The sequence below is a fragment of the Nicotiana attenuata genome, chromosome 7 (genome assembly GCF_001879085.1).
Source record: "Nicotiana attenuata strain UT chromosome 7, NIATTr2, whole genome shotgun sequence".
In the NCBI taxonomy this organism is placed as follows: Eukaryota; Viridiplantae; Streptophyta; class Magnoliopsida; order Solanales; family Solanaceae; genus Nicotiana; species Nicotiana attenuata.
In genome coordinates, this window is record NC_031995.1 from 78136817 (window position 1) to 78158093 (window position 21277).

A 21277-nucleotide genomic window follows, 5' to 3' on the forward strand; every position below is an offset into this window, starting at 1 on the left:
ACACTCCAGAACCCACCTTCTTCTATAGCTGAGAGACGTGGAAGACGGGATCTTCGAGCTTGCTCGTAACTCCAGTTTGTAAGTGACAGCCCCAATTTTGCTGATGATCTTGTAAGGTTCAAAATATTTGGCTGAAAGTTTGAGGTTTTTCGGACTGCCACTGATATCTGCCGGTATGGTTGCATTTTAAGAACACCCAATCTCCGACCTCAAATGACATGTCGCTCCTCTTCTTGTCGTCAAACTGTTTCATTTTATTTTGAAATTGTTTCAAATTCTCTTGGAGGATCTTGCTCATCAATTGTCTTTAGCGCAACACCAAGTCCACTACTTCTAGATTCGATTGACTCACAAGTTTAAAGGTTGGTTGCGGAGGTTCATAACCTTATAGCGCCTTGAAGGGTGACATGCCTATAGCTGAATGGTGACCGGTATTGTACCAAAACTTAGCGAGTGGAATGCATCTGCTCCAGTCCTTTGCTTTATGGATGGACATACATCTTAGGTAAATTTCCAAATAACAATTAAGCCTCTATGTTTGTCTGTTCGTCTATAGATGGTACGCTGAACTGAGTTTCTGTTGCACTTGCAGCCTTTTCAACAACTCCCTCCAAAAATGGCTAATGAAGATTAGGTCCCTATCCGATACAATCGAGCATGGAGTTCTGTGTAACTTGAAGACGGTGTCCAAAAATAGTTGATTCGCATCTGTAGCATGATAGGGGCGAGTGAGGGTCAAGAAATGTGCGTACTTGGTGTACCTATCTACGACAACCAATGTGGCATCTTTGCCGTGGGATCGCGGCAGCCCCTCAGATATAGTCCATGGACAGATGTTCCCATGCCCGATTGGGAATGGGTAGCGGCTGTAGCAGGCTAGGGTAGTGTATCCCTTCTCCTTTATTTCTTTGCCAAACCTCACAAATTTTCACTAACTCTTTCACATCATTCAACATGGAAGGCTAATAAAAAATTGTTCTCAACCTCTGTTGAGTGAACAAGATGCCGGAGTGGCTCCTCCATGGAGATGAGTGCATTTCTTCCATTATCCTTTGCCTGAGATCCGCTTTGTTTCCTACCCATATCTGACAATTTTTACTTAATATGCCTTGTTACAGCATTACATTTTGCGCAGATGCTGGGTTGATGCTAAGTTGGGCGATGAATTGTTAGGCCTCCGAATCATCAGCATAGCTTTCCATGACTTCTTGGACCCTTTTGGGTTGTACTGTTGTGAGCCTCTGACACTCCCCTTCAAATTACCGTTTGTGTGATAAGGCCCCGACCACCAGATTATCAGCCCATTTTTGATACTGTATCTCATGGTCTAGGTCCATTAATTTGGTGATCCTTTTGTGTTGTAATGTTGTTGTTGCTCTTTGGTCCCTCAAAAATTTAAGACTGTAGTGGTAAGTTCGGATTATGAACTTGTGAGGATATAAGTAGTGCCTTCATTTCTCAACGGATAACAAGAGGGCTAGAAGTTCTTTTTTGTATGTGGACAGGCCCAAATGTTTGGGGCTCAGGGCTTGGCTCGAGTAAGCTAAGGGCCTCCCATTTTGCATTAAAAACCCCTATGCCCAGCCCACTTGCGTCTACTTCGACCACAAAGGGCTTGGAAAAATCCGGCAGGCCCAAAACTGGTGCCCTAGTCATAGCTCCCTTCAGCTCCTCAAAAGCTTTTGTTGCTATGTCATTCCACTGGAATCCCACTTTCTTGAGCAACAATGTTAAAGGCTTGCTAATGATCGCATAATTTTTTATGAATCGCCTGTAATAACCCGTTAGTCCTAGGAATAACCTCGTCCCTTTGATGTTGGTGAGCTTGGGTCAAGATATCATGGCATCTACCTTGGCTGAACTCGTGCCCACCCCTTTGCCCAAAATAATATGCCCCAACTATTCAATTTTCCTTTGTGCGAAACTGTATTTTAACTGCTTAGCACACAATAATTTGTCCTGTAACAACTCAAACACTACACAAAAATATTTTGCATGGTCTTCCACATTTGGGCTGTAGATTAAAATATCGTCGAAAAATACCAGAACGAACTTTCTCAAATAGGGCCCAAATATTTCATGCATCAGAGGTCTTGGAAGGTGGCAGGTTCGTTGGTAAGCCCAAAGGGCATCACACGAAATTCCTATAGCCCATTATGGGTTTTGAATGCTGTTTCAAATTTGTCCCCCTTTCGCATTCTAATTTGGTATTAATTTTGAAAAGTATTGTGCCCCATGAAACTCATCTAATAAGTCCTCTACTACAGGAATGTGGTACTTATTTTTAACAGTGATTTTTGTTTAATTTGCGATAGTCCACGCAATATCGCCACGAAGGATCCTTCTTTTTAACCAAAATAATAGGTGATGCAAAATGTGAGGTACTGTTTGAAATGATTTGGGCTTCTAACATTTCTTTAACCATTTTCTCAATAATGTTCTTTTGCTCAAATGAATATTGATAAGGGCGTTAATTGGTTTGAATCCTGGTAGGAGTTCGATTATGGTCAGACGATCTAGTAGGAGGAAATCCCTTTAGATCCCTGAATACTTCTTCAAATGCATGAACCACTAAATCAATTAGGCCCGGCACGACCTCCTGTTCATCCTCGTTGGTGGATAACAATTGGACTGATAGCATACATATGCCCAAGTCCAATAACTTCTTTATGGACTTAGCGTCTGATGCCTCCATCAGCCCCATGTTATTTAAGCCCATTAAAGTGATAACTCTTTCTCCTCTAAAGAAAGATATGCTGAGGTCTAGTACGCAGCACAATAGGCACCACTGAGTTTACCCGATCCATTCCCAAGATAATGTCACTTCCCCCAGCTCTTAACGCCCTCATGTCGAAAATGAACGCCTCTCTATTCATGGTCCAGTGGAACCCTGGGCAGCTGTGCATGCACCATATCCACTTCCCGCTGGCAACTTTAACCCTCATGGGTTTCTTGAATGGTTCGATGTGCCAGTTCAGCCTTTTGAGGAGATGGGGTAGACGAAGTTATGCGTTGAACCACTGACAATTAACACTACACTGGTTGCCTTTTAGCTAGGCCAGCGATTTGTATCGTCTTAGGTTCTGATTGAAGCCTAGTATCATATTAAGGGATAACTACTCTTGTTCTTCCTCGCCATATCTAGGGAACAATTCTGCTAACTCCTTGTCTAAGGCTTCCACGAAGGTCTCTTCCCCCGTATTAAGTTTAGGTCTGCACTTGTGACCCTGAGTCCATTTTTCGTGGCATTTCAAACACAATTTGCGCTCCCTCAAAGCCTCCAGTGTAGGGTTCTTGGGTAATTGGCCTTGAAATTTCCTCCCATAGGATGGGCCGATGTAGGAATATGTTGGGTAGATATACTAAGATGAGGTGAGGGGTGTTTCTTAATCACCCTCATAGACCTGTTCTTTGTTGTAGCATTCTCTGAGATCTCATATAATTTTTCCATGTTATAAGCTTCCACCAAAGTCCTGGGGTTGGCCACTTTAACCATGTGTCCTATCTCCTCCTTCAAACCTCCCACAAAACATTGGACAAAATAAAGTTCGTCCAAATGGGGTCGTACCACCTGCACCCTAATCCGCAAGTCCTCAAACCGCTTTGGATAACTTGTCATGTCCGCCCACTTCTGTAAGCGGTTGAAGGTGGTGAAAACGTCCAAGGGACCCGTGCCATCGTACCTTTCGCATAAGTCTACACAGAACTGACTCCAATAAATAATCCCTCCATGATTGATCACATAGGAGTCAAACCCGTTATAAATCTTGTCTTTTACCGTCACAGCGACGTAAGTCATCTTAGCTTCCTCTGGGACTTGGTAGTAGTTATAGTAGTACTCACACCTCCGTATCTAACCTCTAACATTGTTCTCATTGAATTATGGAAATTCCAACTTTGCTTCAGGTGGTAGGGATTCGCTGATGAATTCTCTTGGTGAGAGAAAAAAGTGGGTAGGGTCATTTATGATTGATCAGAGAAGTATGGGGCTTGAGTTGAAATGGACTATGATGGGTGATGGGTTAAGGTGGATGTAGGAAGTAGAGTATGGGCTGAGTAAGGAGGTAGTTGGGCATAAGTAGGGTAAGGTGGAAGTTGGGCATGTTGGGTGAAAAGGGGGTAGTTGGGTCGAAATGGGATGTGCTGGTAGGTAACTGAAGTTCGAGGAAAATTGGGCTGGTAGTAGTATTTGGGGTAGTTGGGTTGACGTGTAAGGAGTTAGGCCCAAAGATGAAAGTGACGGTACATACGCCCCGAATGTGGGTGGGCCTAGATGGGTCTGTCTCGATAGAGGTTAGACTAGCCCACTAGTCATGTAAGAGTTGTTGAAGGTTCTAGATATGGTCAAGGAAATGGGAATAATGGACTGGTGTGTATAGGAAAAATAAGGGTTCATGGGTCCGAAAGCTAGGGTTTCGTTTAGGGTTCGAACAGAACTGACTCCAAAGAAAAATCCCTCCATGATCGATTACGTAGGACTCAAACCAGTTATCAATCTTGTCTTTTGCTGTCACGGCGACGTAAGTCATCTTAGCTTCCTCTGGGACCTAGTAGTAGTTATAGTAGTACTCACACCTCCATATCCAACCTCTAACATTGTTCTCATTAAATTCTGGAAATGCCAACTTAGCCTTCAGGTGGCAGGGATTCGCTGATGAATTCTCTTGGTAAGAGAAAAAAGTGGGTAGGGTCATTTATGATTAATCAGAGAAGTATGGGGCTTGAGTTGAAATGGACTGTGACGTGTGATGGGTTAAGGTGGATGTAGGGAGTGGAGTATGGGCTGAGTAAGGGGGTAGTTGGGCATAAGTAGGGTAAGGTGAAAGTTGGGCATGTCGGGTGAAAATGGGGTAGTTGGGTCGAAATGGGATGTGCTCGTGGGTAACTAGAGTTCGAGGGAAATTGGGCTGGTGGTAGTATTTGGGGTAGTTGGGTCGACGTGTAAGGAGCTAGGCACAAAGATGAAGGTGACGGTACATACGCCCCGGATGTGGGTGGGCCTAGATGGGTCTGTCTCGATAGAGGCTAGACCGGCCCACTAGTCATGTAAGAGTTATTGAAGGGTCTAGATATGGTCAAGGAAATGGGAATAATGGACTGGTGTGTATGGGGAAAATAAGGGTTCATGGGTCCGAAAGCTAGGGTTTCGTTTGGGGTTCGGACATTTCTAGAAGTAGGCATTGGTAAGCTGGGCGGTTCTAGAATCAACCTCCAACTCACACTCATTGAGCTCGGCATCGCAGCTGGGGATGGAAAGGAAACAGGTGTGATTGGTGACGCTACCGTTCGACGGGCTCCGACCATGGATGATTGACCCATTTCGGCGTAAGAGCTCCCCTAAGCCATCGCCACCCTCGAATCATTAGTACGATGCATATCCCAAATAAGCGTTTCGATTCGGAGTTGTGACTCGTTGGTTCTGTGCTGCACCACCTCCATTGTTGCATGCGTTAGAAGCTTCAATGAATGATTATAGCTGAAACTCCAAGGACGTTGGAGAGGGTGTAACCTCCGCTGTTCGGGGAGGATTCACCATTGATGCCAGATCAAGCTCCGGTACCAAATGTAGCAAATGCTACGATTAAAAATTAAGAAAATCGACAGAAAAAGAAAATTAAGAAAACAGAAATGATTTTTCATATATAGAGAACATTCGAAACACTGTTCCTCCCCTAAATACTAGGTTTGTCTCTAGCCAAGTCAAGGGACTCAATCAAAACAAAACATGTGTCCTTCCAACTACAATGCTTTTAGGACTTCTTTGTAAATAATTAAACTTAAGTGCCTAACTTACAAGGACTTAAAATGTAAAATAAATAACTTATCCAACTCCTAGTCAAACTTGGATTGACTCCCCTAATTGACCTAGGTAACGAAATTGGCAATTTCATAACACCAAGAACTGAAGCAAGTCTATAGAAGCAAGCATAAACTCAGGATTAAGGCAAAGTTATAAACATGATACATTTCATGGTAACATCCAAATTAAGTATAGATTATTTTAAGAAAAAACTATATTGTCAAACATGAGGCAAAGTATATATGACCTGATAAGCACTAAGGAAATTACAACACACACTTCCTGCGTTTTCAGTAGGAAATTACAACATGAGGCAAAGTATATATGGCTGTCAGTACTACAAATATCCTTTTCCTCATCTCCCTTGACAACAGCAGTTATAGAGAAGTTGAATCCTTTTCAATCATTTTAGCTTTACTATGTCCCTTCCTATGCTAATGCATTGTTGCCCAAAGATGATTTGCACAGAGACTACATTTTTTAGACAACTTAAAAGTGTCTTGATCCACCTCATGCAAATTCCAATTCATGAGGTAAATATTGTTTCTAAGTAAATAGACCTTGTCACGCCATTGCCAAAAGCAACTATAATATTGCCTTGATCTATGAACCCGATGTATAAATGTCAGTCTCATAATCATGATCACACTTTTTCTCGTTGATATTAAAACAAATATAGTGTTCATGGCAAAATCGATGAGTGGAACCTTTAGAGAAGATTCCATTGACACATCAAAGAAAGTGTTAGGTTTTTAAAATCCCATCTCCAACGAATACATCATGATTCGAAATTAGTAACATTTTCTTCTTGATTCATATTATTATTTCATAAACATCTTAAAATAAAAAACTTTATAATAAGACGATTGAGAAGGATCAAACGCAAGGGTGAAAGGACTAATACATGTGAATTCACCATTCACCTTAGCAGATGAAAGAATCTTGCCCAGTTGCGGGATTGCAAATTAACATAATTGATTCCACTACTAAAAGACCAGAGTAAATGATCATTACACGATTGTAAAATCTTGAAGTTGTGCCCAAGAAATAAGAAGGGAAGGCAGAACAATTTTCTTATGGATAAAGAAACAGAATTGATTTGAGTAGTAAAGGAATTATAGATGAAGAATCCACAAGTGAAGAGGAAAGTGGGATTATTTTGAATAGTAGTTGTAGTATCACTATGAGCAAAGTAAGGGTCGGAGATAAGAGAAAATTATTGTTTGGACACTAATTAATTTGAATGTTATCAAGGATTTTACAAGTAAATTGAGAAAAATTTGGGTTAGAACATTTTCATTATTACTAATAATCTCTGCAGACGTGTGATCAGATGAATTTCTTGACTTTTTCATCACTCTGTCTTGCAGCTTTTGCAAATAAGTAAGAATACGTTGACGAAGTAAACAATAACTACTTTATCATATAGACCTCCACTATAGTACAAAATGACTACCTTAACTGATCAAACTCATTAGTCCGACTAATTCAAATTCCTTCGAACATGAATTTTTCTATTTTTAGGACTCGAAATCAAAACTTCTTATTAAAAGTGAAAATATCTTAGGCGAAATTGCCTCGTGGCCACTTAAACTTGAACCTGTTTGCAAACCCCATATATGAACTCTTGGGTTTCTCGTTTGAACACCTTTACTTGAGAAAATGGCTACTAATAAATACATGTGATGGTGCGTATTGTTCAATTTCTGCTGACATGGATTTAATTTTAATATTTTGTATAGCCACATCACTATTTATTCACATTTTTGTTGACACCTATATGTTCAAGGTCCCACTTCTTTTTTTTTTTTTTTTTTAATCAAATGAATTTTTTCTTCACATATCTCTTCCACTCCCTCATAACCCGCCAGAATAAACCTTCCCGAATTGGGAATTCACCTGAAAACCTTTAGATTTTTTCATCGGCAACCGGTCAAATATCTTCGATGATTTTTTTCTCTCCCACCCAATATCTTTCACTTTCATTGTTTTATCATCTTCTCACCTACAAAATATGAACCATCTGTAAAACCTTTTACCACAAAAATCATAGAGAAAAAGTCACCAAAACCCGAAGACAAAAATCACCACATCCAAAGATCAAAGAGAAAAATTATGAAGCAATGAACAACTTTTACCATGATCGAAATTAGACCCGATTTCTCCCAACAAATCAGCATATAAATTCAGCAAATCAGAAAGCAGCGAACACTGTTTGGTTTTAAATTCTTTTTACCCATTCATACTAACAAATCAGACCTGATTTATTCTATCTTCCTTGATTCGATGGGTTTGTTTTTATGATAATGGATGTGGACTTTTCTCTAATATGTAGCTTTGGAGTGTGATTGATAGTGAAAAACTGAAGAATAGACATAGTGGTTTAATATGGAGCTTTGGAGTGTGATTTATCAAAAGTAATTTTATTGACTTAATTTGGAGTAAAGGGAGAAGGAGGGAAAAGGAAGAAGAAGATAAATGAAGGAGGGGTGGGGTGGGTGGGATGGGGCGGGGGAGATAGGGGGGAGACAATTAATGCGGGGAACATGAGTGAGGAAAAGGAAGGGGCAGGGGGTAAGGGGTAGGGGACGGAATAAATAAAGCCGGATCTATTTTTTTTCTTTTTTATTATTAATATTAATTATTTATCTTTTATCGAATTCACGCGCTTTATACTCGTGGTTAACACGCAATTAACCACATCAGTTATAATATTGCCACATAAGCATGGTGAACGGTCAAAGGTATTTATTAGTAGCCATTTCGTCAAGTAGAGGTGGTCAAATGGGAAACCCAAGAATTCATATATCGAATTTACAAAATGATGCAAGTTTAAGTGTCCACGAGGACATTTCGCCAATATCTTATTCATCCAACCTGAATAGTATGAATGACTACCTTATTATCTATATTATATTAAAAGCACGAAGCCCCTTAACGAAATGTCGTTCGCCTTTTTTGCCCCTTAAAAATGGTTTGTACACTAGATAAAATTGTCATTTAAATTGTTTTCCTAATATTTAAAAGTTTGAAATTAACTAAACTTTTAATTATTAGACCTTTCCTTATTTGAACTATATAAAAGAAATCACAACATTAAATTTAATTGCGCTTTTCACAACATTTGTATTCGGCGATATTTTAGTTGTCATACACGTTCTCTCTTTTCTTTTTTGCTTTTTTCCCCTATATCTTTAAGAATTAGAATATTCTATAAAAGAAATAGTTTTATATTTGATAAATTTTTTAACAATCAATTTTTACAAACAGTTTCCACTTTTCCAATTGAATCTGGGTACCAACACAAAAATCTTCTCATACAGAAAAAGTACCAAGTCATCAACATAAAATATACCAATCAACCTATCTAGAGAAGATGGTGAAAAAAGAATTATTTAAAAAAGATAAACTAAGAAACTTATCCACTATTTATTTAATTTCTATTATACAAAGTAAGAAATTTATAATAGTCAGTTGATAGAACTAAATGTTAAAAATTTGAACGATCATTTTACTCTTCAATCGAATATTATTCCTACAATATTTTTGTATATATAAATAACTTTACATTCTAATAAATAGTACTTTTAGATACAATCATAGAGTAACAAACAGCTTGCTTGGATGGTTGTTACCCATTGTATCGTATCGTATTGTTACTTTAAATACAATGTTTGTTTTGATTGTTACTTTAATTTTATTGTATCGTATCTTTAAATCCGTCGTTACATCGACGAAATGTGCCACTTTATATAACGACCGATTTGGTGTGGTCACATTATTCTTTTTCTCTCAATCTCACCCTTTATTATTATTAAATTATTTTATTTTATCATTTATCCTACCTTTTTAAATAGTAATTTTATCTTGTATCATAATTTTTCTTTATAATATTGCAAGTTTATTCTTCATATTGCTGGTGCGTGATATCATGAAATGACAGCAAACAACACAATCTATCCAAACATTGTATTTATCAAATAATACAGTACAATACAATACAATACGATACGATACATTATGAAACGATGCGTAACAACCATCTAAACAAGTTGTAACTGTTCGTACAGTTTTATGCTAATATTTAAAAGGGAACATAAAAAAAGTGCATGAAAAACATAAATTTTATAAAAATAATATGGAAGAATTAACGATAATTCTTATTTGAGGTAACATGTAGGCATGGGTTTAGACTTTAAAGAACAATTAGGACGTTCTTCTTTCGTTGAACATACTCAAATTCTTTGTTCACTTTTATTGTCAAAATATTAAAAATATTCAAATTATAATCCTTTTTAAATATGAAATTTATTTTAAACGGTAAAAAGATTAATTAATATTTTGTACAAAGGAATATGAATAGGAAAATTACGTATATATGTAATGGGTCTCGAGAAAAAGAAGCAATTTAGAAATAAATTATAGGTAATATAAAATAATGATCGAGCTAAAATTTTATACAAACGGTTAATAATAACTGAGTTTGAATGCCTATTGGGATCACAAAGGTAGGAATATAATAGCGTGGATTAAACTCCTAAATATGATTAATATCTATTACTTTGAAACTTGCAACAAATTTTTATATTATAACACAACTACATCTTTTGAATATTTTTATATTATTTTTAAAAATCTATTTTCATTAACACGAAGAACACGCGCAACTCACGTACACTTAGACTAGTATTATAAAGAATAACTACCCTTATTATATAGACATCCTCTTTAGTAACATTCAAACTTCCTTCCAGATTAAGGAATATCATAAATAACCCCCTATGTGAAGATAAAAATTAACGGCATTAAATTCTAGCAAATTTTGATCTTAACGCCATCCTTTTTATGTTTTTACCATTATGTCCCCTGACAAATTTAACTTTTCATTGAAGAAGAAAACAAATGCAACTAGACAAACAACCATTTGGCTAAACACATTAATTTTTGGATCTATCAGCAGAAGTTAATACAGATGGTGAAAATGTAAGATATCTAATGCAAATTAAGAATCGAATAACAGTTTACTGATAGAATTGCTAATTTGTTTCTTGTTGTTCATGTTAATTGGTTGGACTGAGCCGTTGTTAACTTCATTTTACTTTGAAAATTTGATAATGATGCAACTAATGGGCATCAAGAGGTCTTCACTTTAAATTTGGAAACAATTCACTGTGTTAATGAAGTAAGAATACGTACCCAAGTTAGGATTTAGTAAATTGTATACAATTTAAATATTATTGGTGCAATTTAACTAACTGTACTAAAGTTAAAATCTTTATTACAGTTTGTTTGACCAAAAAGTATTAAACTTTTTGCTAAACTAATTAATAAAAAAGATAGAGGATAAATCTTAGCCAAAGGTAATTAACTCTAGATCTAAATGCATTGAATAAGAGGAAAAGGTATAATCAAGCTTATAAATATTATGGGGTCATATAAGAATATCAAGTATAGATGATAGGCTTACATTCTTGACATATTATTCCGTGATGTAGTTGTTTAACCAAATCCAGTCCAACCGATTAATAGAGAGATAGAAGATAAATCTTAACCAAGCGTAATCAACTTTAGATCGCTACATATTGAGCGTAAGAATTGGAGAAGAACAAACTGATTTAACATCTCTTAAGATGGCTATCATACATCAAGTGGAAATTCTAAGCTTACATCTGTGACAGGTTTATACTACAATCGAAAGAGCATAAAAGAAGAAAAGGGAGCTGTTGATAGCCCAGAAAAATCCTCCCTCTGTGATAGACCAGACCCCCTATATATACTGACAATGTTCCCTTTTATCCAACAGTCTTTTTTCGGTGTTCTTTCCCATGACAGTCTTTTATTATTTGCCCAAGACAACACGCTTACTCTGCGATATAAGCTTTCTAACGGCCTGACCCCAGCAGGGACCGTGGGGCTCGTCGCCATTACGCCTCGTGGGCACAGCCATGACAGGGTCGAACTCTTACCGCCTCCAGTCATCAGGGTCAGATTTTGACCCATACAGTTAGTCCCTCCGTCCGTTGGGGTCGTCGGACGAGCTCAATGGGCGGACCCTGTGTATTCAAGAATTTAGGAAAAATCTGATCATTATGCAAGGACGGAGTCCTTATGGCAAGGTGGCGGTGTGATGTTTTAAGAACTTTACCGAACCGTTACGTCTGTTTGGAGATGGATCGTCACGTCGGTTCGGGCTACCATGAATGCCCATTATGTGTCATGATGACGCACGTTTCCCAGGCACCACATCGCTTTTCGTGCCTTTTCAGCTTTTGGCGGCTCTCCGGTTTCCCGCTCAAGGCACTTGTGTTCCTATATATGGGGGGGGGGGGGGAACTCACCATTCGATTGTTACGCTTTTCGATTTGCTTGAGGAATTTTGCAAACTTCCACCTTCTTCCATATTTCACACTTGTGCTTTCGTTAGAATTTGATGTGTCCACCCTCTTTATTTCTTCATCACTCTTGTTTTTCCAACCAAGCTAGATAAATGGCTGATACCTCTTCCCAGACTGACAGATCCGTCGAAGCTCCGGTGCCGGAAAACGATGCACCCCTTCTTGGAGAGCGAATGGAGGTGGCGGAAGATGAGGGGTTTCCGACTGTGGCTGAGATACTGCCCCGTCCGGGGAAGTTATGGATCGACTTTAACAGCCCTGCCGGAGACGAACCGGAACCTGTCCCCTGCACCATGGATAAAGCGGCGATTATGGCGCTCAAGGCTAAGTGGGGAATCCCAAACCATATCGACATGATACCGGCGACGGGGGCGGACAACGTGCATTTGAACCGCTCGGGGTACTGTGCATTTTATGCTTATCAGTTTGTTGTCGGATATACGCTTCCTCTCCCCTCTCTCGTGATAGACTTCTGTCGCTTCTACGAGGTATGCCCGGCTCAGCTCACACCGTACGCGTACAAGCTCTTCCTCATGCTCATCAAGTATGCGGAGCTCGCCGGTCGAGGGATTACTTTGGGGCTTATGCTTCATATTTTTGCCCCTCAATTTCTTCTGGGCACGATGATCCATATGAGCCATCGAGGAACCAAGAGTTTAGTGGTGAAGATGGATGATAAGGCTAATCGTCGCTTCTAGGAAAGCTACTTTTACGTGATGACAGAGCACCTTGTGGCGGACCCGCAGGGTTCCCTGAGACATGGAACTTCGCTCGTAAGTTTTCTGTTTATTTTGCGATTTCTCTCAAGGCAATCGTCGATCATTCTTCTTTGGGAGATTTTGCTGACTTGTTTTCGCTTTGTAGCCGAGAGATTACCTCCCCCGCCAGTTGACGATATCTGTGAGTGGGTGGGCGCAGTTCTTCCCCATACAAAGGGCATTCGCGAGTTGACGTCCTTCCACAATAAATATGGGCGTAAGCCTCTCATTGGTGAGACGGCCTGCTATCTATACCGTATGGTTTGATCTTGTCGTTATATGACCGTTTTTCTTTGTTAGCAGGGAGAATGCGAAGGACGAGGGTTCCTCCACTCGTATTCCGTCAACCGGCGCCTCCAACCCGTCCTGCGCCGAGGGCCGCTATCCGGCCAGCATCGAGAGTCGCTAACCAACCTGCACCTGCTGCCGGAGCTGCTAGCGTGGCGGCTGTTTCTCAACCTGAGACTCCGGTATCTACCGTACGCTCAACGGGCGAGTCATCCCGTGCTGGTAGTGGAGAGGCCCCATCGAAGAGACGATGGGTGGCCCTAGAAGTGGCGCCTCAAACCGAAACATCATCGGGGGTCGACCTTCCTTGGTGACGCCCGAAGTTGGCGGTGATGTCGGCCCGGTCGTAGAGGCCACGTCGGTTGTGAGAGATCAACAAGCCAAAGTGGTGGGGAGAAGGATTCCCGAGGCCGTCAATACTGTCTCGGGCGGCCCTTCGACATCCCGACCGACCCGCACTTCTTCTTGGGCTGAAGAGAGGGGGAAAGATATCATGGTCGACGATTACGAGTCTAAATCCAACCTTGATCCTGACGATGTTAGGATGTTCGAGGAGGGCTTTACCCGAATCGTGGTAACGGCGGGAGGTCCTTCTCAGATACTCGAGATTCCGTCGGACCTTAACCTTTAACAAGACACGATGGACTTTGTGCCGCAATTTGATCTCCTATGCTCGGCCGCAGAAAGCGGAGCTCTTCAGGGCGTCAGCGGTGTTGAACTGTCATATGGAGTGGCCGCGATGGGCCTAAGGGTGAGCTCCTCCTCGTATTTTTCTCTTTGTTTGTTGTTATTGTATTTTTTTTATCTTGGCCCTTATCAACTACCTTCTTCTCTTCGTTTTCAGTCTTACATGCTGGAGATCGAGAGTGCTCGTAGGGCCGAGACTCAGGCTAAGATTTTGCTGGTGATGCTTGAAAAGTATCGACGGTATCGCAATAGATGCCGTGAGATGCATGAGCGGCTCAGGGCGGGTACTGGCGCCCGATCCCTCGGAGAGGAGTTGGAAAAACGGGACCAGGAGCTGATGCAATCCATTCGCAGGTATAGTGAGCTCGAAGAGTTACTTCGTATCAAAGATGAAGAACACGAGTTAGGAAAAGGGGTCGCTGCTGAGTGCGAGCATCTTCAGGCGAAGGTGTCGTCATTACAAGCCGAACTTGATTAGAATGCTGCCAGAGTTGAAGTTTTAAGTGCGAAATGGAAGGGGAAGTTAGCCGAGCTAGAGAGAAAAGTAGCCGAGTTGGAGAATGTCGAAAATGCTCGAGCGTCGGCTTTGGCAAGGGCGGCGGCGTTAGAGGACACTATCCGCGTCCCCCAATCTGAGCAGGAATTCGAGAGGGAAGCGGCCACGCTAAGGGAAGCACGACTCAAGGAGTGCATTGGCAAGACCGACCGGGAGACGTCGAGCCTTGGGGACCGTGTCATGGTGCTTGAGGCCGAGAGGGCGCAGTTGTTGGACCAGGTCGAATCCGCCTCTGCCGCCATTCCTCGCCACTTGCATGAGCTTTGGGTTCATGCCGAGGCCCAGCGGGACATATACAAGGGTTTGTGGGAGGCGGGCAATGTCTCTGAGGTCGCCTTTGAAGAAGCTCGGGCTAAGGCGCAAGAAGCTCGTGTCAATTGCGGCTATGACCCTGCGACACTAGAGGCTGGCGAAGATGTTGATACCGAGGACGGGTTGCCTGAAGACGAAGATGGGAAGGGCGGTAGCGATAACGCCCAATAAAAAGTTGCTGCGGCTTTTATAAAAAAATTTGTTCATTTTTCTTTTATTTTTGGGCCTGTTTCGGCCTTTTGTAAGGTGCGGCTGTTGCGCGCGTATATGTAAATAAACAGTGTCTTCGCCTTTGTATATCTTTTGATTCTCTTTCTCTTCCCCTTGCTTGTTATATATTTTTTGTTTTGGCGTAGACCTTCGGACTATTTTTGTGATGAGTCCCTGATTTTTCGATTTGGGAATTCGACCTTGACCGGGTCAGGTAAGGTCTCGTCACATGGGTCCGAGTGAAGCCGCTTCGGATCTGCACATCCGGGCGAGGTCGGTTTCCGATTTGACCATTCGAGTGGGGTTAGGTTCAGACTTGCCGATTTAGGCGAAGTTAGCTTTTTCATGTGTACTCGAGCGGGGTCGAACTTGGAATCGTAGTCTGGAGTGAGGTCCATTTCCGGCTTTATTTGAATGAGTTCGAATTTGGAGTTGCCGTTTTGGGCGAAGTAAACTTCTGACTTATATTTGCATGATTTTGAACTTTTTTTCTTTTATTTGACGGTGGCTGGTAGCCGTGGAGGTACAGTTTTGAGCGAGGTCGAATTGTAACCTACTTGTTTTGACGATGGCGAATGGCTGTAAAGGTGTTGATTCGAGCGAGATCGAATTGTAACCTATTTAATTCAGCGACGGCCAGTGGCTGTAAAGGTATTAATTCGAGCGAATGTCGAGATATTAACCCATCGTAATTCGAGCGGAGTCAAATTTCTCCTTTTGGTGATGGCCGTTGGCCGTAAGGGTGTTATTTCGAGGAAATGTCAAAATATTAACCCGTTATAATTCAAGCGGAGTTGAATTTCTCCTTTTGGGGATGGCCGTAGGTGTGTTATTTCGAGCAAATGTCAAAATGTTAACCCGTTTTAATTCGAGCGGAGTCAAATTTCTCCTTTTGGCAATGGCCGTTGGCCGTAGGGGTGTTATTTCGAGAAAATGTCGAAATGTTAACCCGTTATAATTCGAGCGGAGTCGAATTTCTCCTTTTGGCGATAGTCGTTGGCCGTAGGGGCGTTATTTCGAGCAAATGTCGAAATGTTAACCCGTTGTAATTCGAGCGGAGTCGAATTTCTCTTTTTGGCGATGGCCGTTGGCCGTAGGGGTGTTATTTCGAGCAAATGTCGAAATGTTAACCCGTTGCATTATTGTTATGTATATTCTTTGGAGAACTTTACGCGTCGTTGTACTGTCCGTGCGTGCGTCGGGGTGAGCCCCGGTGTGCTCGACTTTTTTTTAGAGAATACAGGGCGTTCCCTGGGTGAGTCCCAGTTTGCTTGATTTTGCTTTCATTGGCGAGATATTGTGCACTTTCTGGGTAAGTCCCAGTTTGCTTAACTTCGGTTCTATTGAAGAGTTGCTTGTTTTTTTTTATAATTGTTCTGTGCTGAGCCACTTCTATTATTCGCGACATGCTGCGGTTTTTTGGGGGAGGGGGGGGTTTGCTCGGTCATTACTTGTGGAGTGGTATGCTACGAAACCATCTCAGGAGTGTTTTGGAGGCGGTGGTCCCTCGCTCGCTTGCCCGTGCGAGTACTCGCACTCCTGTTTGAACCAACAAAAGAGTGAAGATAAACGAAAATGAAATTTTCTGTTACCTCGCCCAGCACATTAGTAAAAGAAGGAGCGACGTTGTAGGGCTACTCGCTTCGCCTGGTGCTCGAATGGTGGCTTTAGATTTGGCGGCCGTTTTTGGCTTCGTCTTTGTCAGCGCCTAGGCTTTTCACGGGTTGGGCCTACCTCACTCGCTGAAGTGTTGAAATTGAGTCCCAGTCCGATCTCGTTCGATTTGCACAAACACGGGAAACATATCACACTTCGTTCGTAGACCATCTATGGCGTGTGGGGGAGTGTGGAAATAGGGTAGGGTGTGCCTGCTCTTTCAAAGGGCCGCACAACAGGCTGTCGTCCCTTCCCAAGGGGTGGGAATACGGGTTAGTATATAAGGTAGATACGTCGAACGGGGCTGCGGTCGTGCTAGACCCATCGTTACTGGTGATATGTGGGTTTTGCATAGACATTGGTTATAATTTCTACTTTATGCAGCAACCTGACCTAGATTGGTGCGCTCGTCTCGGAGGCTTACCTACCACTCTTTCGAGCGGGTGGCAGTGCCGGGAAGGTGAGGCCACGACAGCCTGGTAGCGATATTTTGCTAGTTCTGGATCTAAAGGAAACTAACAAATTTGGCTAAGAATTCCCTACAGACGGCGCCAAATTGTTTGACCAAAAAGTATTAAGCTTTTTGCTAAACTAATTAATGAAGAAAATAGAGGATAAATCTTAGCCAAAGTTAATTAACTCTAGATCTAAGCGCATTGGATAAGAGGACAAGGTATAATCAAGCTTATAAACATTCTGGGATCATATAAGATATCAAGTATAGATGATATGCTTACATTCTCGACATATTATTCCTTGATGTAGTTGTTTAACCAAAAAGTCGTTAAACCATCCAGTCCAACCGATTAATAGAGAGATAGAAGATAAAGCCAAGCGTAATCAACTTTAGATCGCTACATATTGAGCGTAAGAATTGGAGAAGAACAAACTGATTTAATATCTATTAAGATGGCTATCATACATCAAGTGGAAATGGTAAGCTTACATCTGTGATAGGTTTGTACTACAATCGAAAGAGCATAAAAGAAGAAAAGGGAGTTGTTGATAGCCCAGAAAAAATCCCCCCTCTGTGGTAGACCAGACCCCCTATATATACTGACAATGTTCCCTTTTATCCAACGGTCTTTTTTCTGTGTGCTTTCCCATGACAGTCTTTTATTATTTGCCCAAGACTGCAAGCTTACTCTGCGATATAAGCTTTCTAACGACCTGACCCCGGCAGGGGCCGTGGGGCCCGTCGCCATTACACCTCGTGGGCACGGCCATGACGGGATCGAACTCTTACCGCCTCCAGTCATCAGGGTCAGATTTTGACCCATACACAGTTAGTGCATTTAGCCTCCTTTAGGATTTAAGATTATGTAGATCATTGACAACTAAATTGATCAAAAATTCATCCTAAAATTTTACGTTTTGACAATAAAATAAACCTAAGCTTGCTTAGATATATTTTAAGCAGCATCATTTTTTCTTCTTATTCTCCTCTTTTACACGGCATATAGAAGCTCCTAAATTTATATTTCTTTAGGCGTATAAATATACATAGTAATATACACAGCATAACTAACAATATCCATTTCCAAGACTTGCAGCTTTCTAATAAAACTTCATGCCTTCATGCATACCAATGATCATTTACAATGCCTAATTTGAACAATAATATAGATAAATGGTTAAATATCCTGCGAAAATAGTACTACATATATTTATATATTTAGTCGATACATTGTCATAAAAGACGTAGTGGTACGGTAGTAGTACTTACAAAAGAAGGAATGATTCATCGATGGAGCTCGTACACGTTATAGGCAAATCTCAAGCGAGTTCAACTGAATTCACTACTTTCAGCTCGCTCGTCACTTATAGATATCCAAAAAAGTTAAAATATAAATATATAATAGATCACAATCATTCTGAACACGTTAACTCTAAATCTTGAATTCTCTTATGATACATGTACGATTAAAATTTTGGATCTGCATCTGATACATGCTTGTCTCTGTTGCTCCATTGAGGTCTCATTCTTGGAGAAACTGCCACTACTGAATTCTTCACACAACAGGGCTTAGGCTTAATCCTCCATGGAAAAAACATGTCAAGCCCACATGATGCTGCCTTGGGCAATTTGTTACTACCAATTTCTTCATCTTCAAATAAATTCTTCCTATTATTTTCCAAAGCATATGAAATAGCTAGTTCCTTCGCATCTTGAAGAAATCTCTGAATAATGAAATTTGGTACCGATGGCCTATTGTTAGTACTCCAATCGTACGAATCCTTGATATTTGTTGAAGTATTTGATTTTCTATGTTCTGTTTCAATCATGTCGTCTATCGACTCTCCTAATGAAAAAACATCAAGAGCATCTGAGAAAACATCATGGTTGCCATTTCTAACATCATTTCCATCGTCATGATCATCGTTGTCAATATAGACCTCATCGTAGACTTTAGTACTTGTTATAGCTTCTTTTCTTGTATGCCACATGCATGGTGGTAATTTTGGAGGTGGTACAATTTCAATGTTTGTTACCATTTCCTTTGGTTTTCCAGGACTTTGCTCCCAAGAAAATGGCACTCTGTTAAAAATTTCCAGTGAAAGATGAGGTGGGATATTTGAGCTAGACAATGCAGGCTTTTCACTAGAACGCCTAGTTGACAAGAGAGGAGCACTCAAATCTAATTTTCCTGAGCATTTTACTTTCTCTTCTAGTTGTTTTTCCATGTATGTTTTTAAGATGTCAAGATACCACATCTATAACAATGAAGATAAAAGTTATGACATGACAAAAGTTGAACATTTGTGTGAGTATGGTTAAAAAGTTTAGTAGTTGTCATAATTGTCAATAGTTGGAGCTATGGGTTTCTCGTGAAGTTCAACTAAAAAAGTGCAACTTTTATTTGGTCACGTCACAGGTTACTCAAGACGAGAAACATTTTTATGCCGCATGGCTTCGAACTGTGCTTTTATGTTATGGCCAGAATATCTTTGTAGTACGAATGATTACCAATATTTAGTTGCATTAAAAGAAGCTACATATATACGGTGATGGATATAACATGTTTGCTCCAATTCAAGCGAACCTAGCATTTTTCATATCGAGTATATATTTTTACGTAATAGTTACTAAAATTTCAATAAATATTAAAGTGCGAACTGATAATTCTAAAAGTTTAATAAGTTCAACGGTATGATTTTAAAGAACGAACACATCAAATATAAATTTTATGGATCAACCTCTAGTTATATATCCAGCCCTAATCACTGAGTAATATTTCTGTAAAAAGTATAGGACTTTTTTAAGGTAGTAATATAAAGATAGCATATTCACATATTCACCTTGTAAATTCTAAAACTCTGCACTAGCTTCCCAAAATTATCCTGTATTTTGTATCAAAATCTAATCAAGACAAGTAGGCTGCTCGTTATAACATGTTGTCTGCTTGATTTTCTAAGTAGAGTTACATTTACCATGAGCAATTATGTCACGACCCAATCTCAACATGTCGTGATAATGTCTATCCCAATATTAGGCAAGTCGACAATCACAAATAACTATGCATTTTAATTTAAAAGCATGATATATTGTCTTTAACAATAAAAATCTCATAAATAACTGAAAGGAATGGCTGCGACTCAAATACAAAATCACCAAAGATCCAGGTGTCACCGAGTACATGAGCTATTAAATGACAACACAGTCAAAAACATTTAATACAATTGTCTGGAAAGACAGAACAATGCTAAATAAACTGAAAAGGAGAGTCGAGGCTGCGGACGCCAAAAAAACTACTTCAAAAGTCTCCAAGCAGGTAATGCTCCAAGTCTAGCAACCACCGGGTCCAGATGTACCTGGATCTGCACATGAAGTAGTGTAGTATGAGTACAACCGATCCAATGTACTCAATAAGTAACAGGACTAACCTTGGGCTGAAAGCAGTGACGAGCTCAGATAGGTACAGTTCAAATCTAGATAATAATAGTACAGATATGACAGGAAAATGATAGTAATAACTCAGAGAAATCTCATAATCAGTTGTACACGGTGCATAAATGTAGACATGCTTTCAAGTTAATAATTTAGGCTCAATACTAATAAAATGCTCTAAGTATAGCTAGTACGAGGAATATTATATCTCTATGTCTACATGTCAAATATGCATGTCACATGTAATGCAACATAGTGATAAACTCATGTACTCATGCCCTCGGAGTATTCAACCTCACTCAGCACTCTCAATCGCTCAGCATTCGCACTCGGCACTCGCACTCAACACTCAACGGTACCTGCGGTCACTGCTGGTATGTCAGACTCCGGTGGGGCGGATCCTTCCCAAGCGCTAATAGCCAACATGGCATGCTGCGGCATGCAGCCCGATCCTATTATGAATCAATAAAGCATGTTGTGGCGTGCAACCCGATCCTATAAATATCACTCACAATCAGGCCCTCGACCTCACTCAGTCATCAATCTCTCCAGTCTCCCGGGCTCACAAATCTCATGCCAATCAGCCCAAACAATAATACATTGTGTAAAAATAAATGATAACAGAGACTGAGATATGATATGCAAATGATGAATGTGACTGAGTAAGCAAATAACTCAGCAGCAGAAATGTTAGACCCTGTGCGTCCACCAGATTGTATATAGAAC

At 40.5% G+C, this 21277-nt stretch overlaps 1 protein-coding gene across 1 annotated transcript; it reads right to left on the reverse strand.

The window, feature by feature from the left end:
• LOC109230186 lies at nucleotides 18586-19347 on the reverse strand. The gene has a single exon (XM_019395710.1). The coding sequence runs from the start codon at nucleotides 19345-19347 to the stop codon at nucleotides 18586-18588; it is 762 nt and encodes a 253-aa protein (XP_019251255.1).

What these genes read in the sequence shown, in the direction of transcription:
- LOC109230186 (XM_019395710.1), bottom strand. Translation starts at nt 19,347, where the DNA reads ATGGAAAAACAACTAGAAGAGAAAGTAAAATGCTCAGGAAAATTAGAT.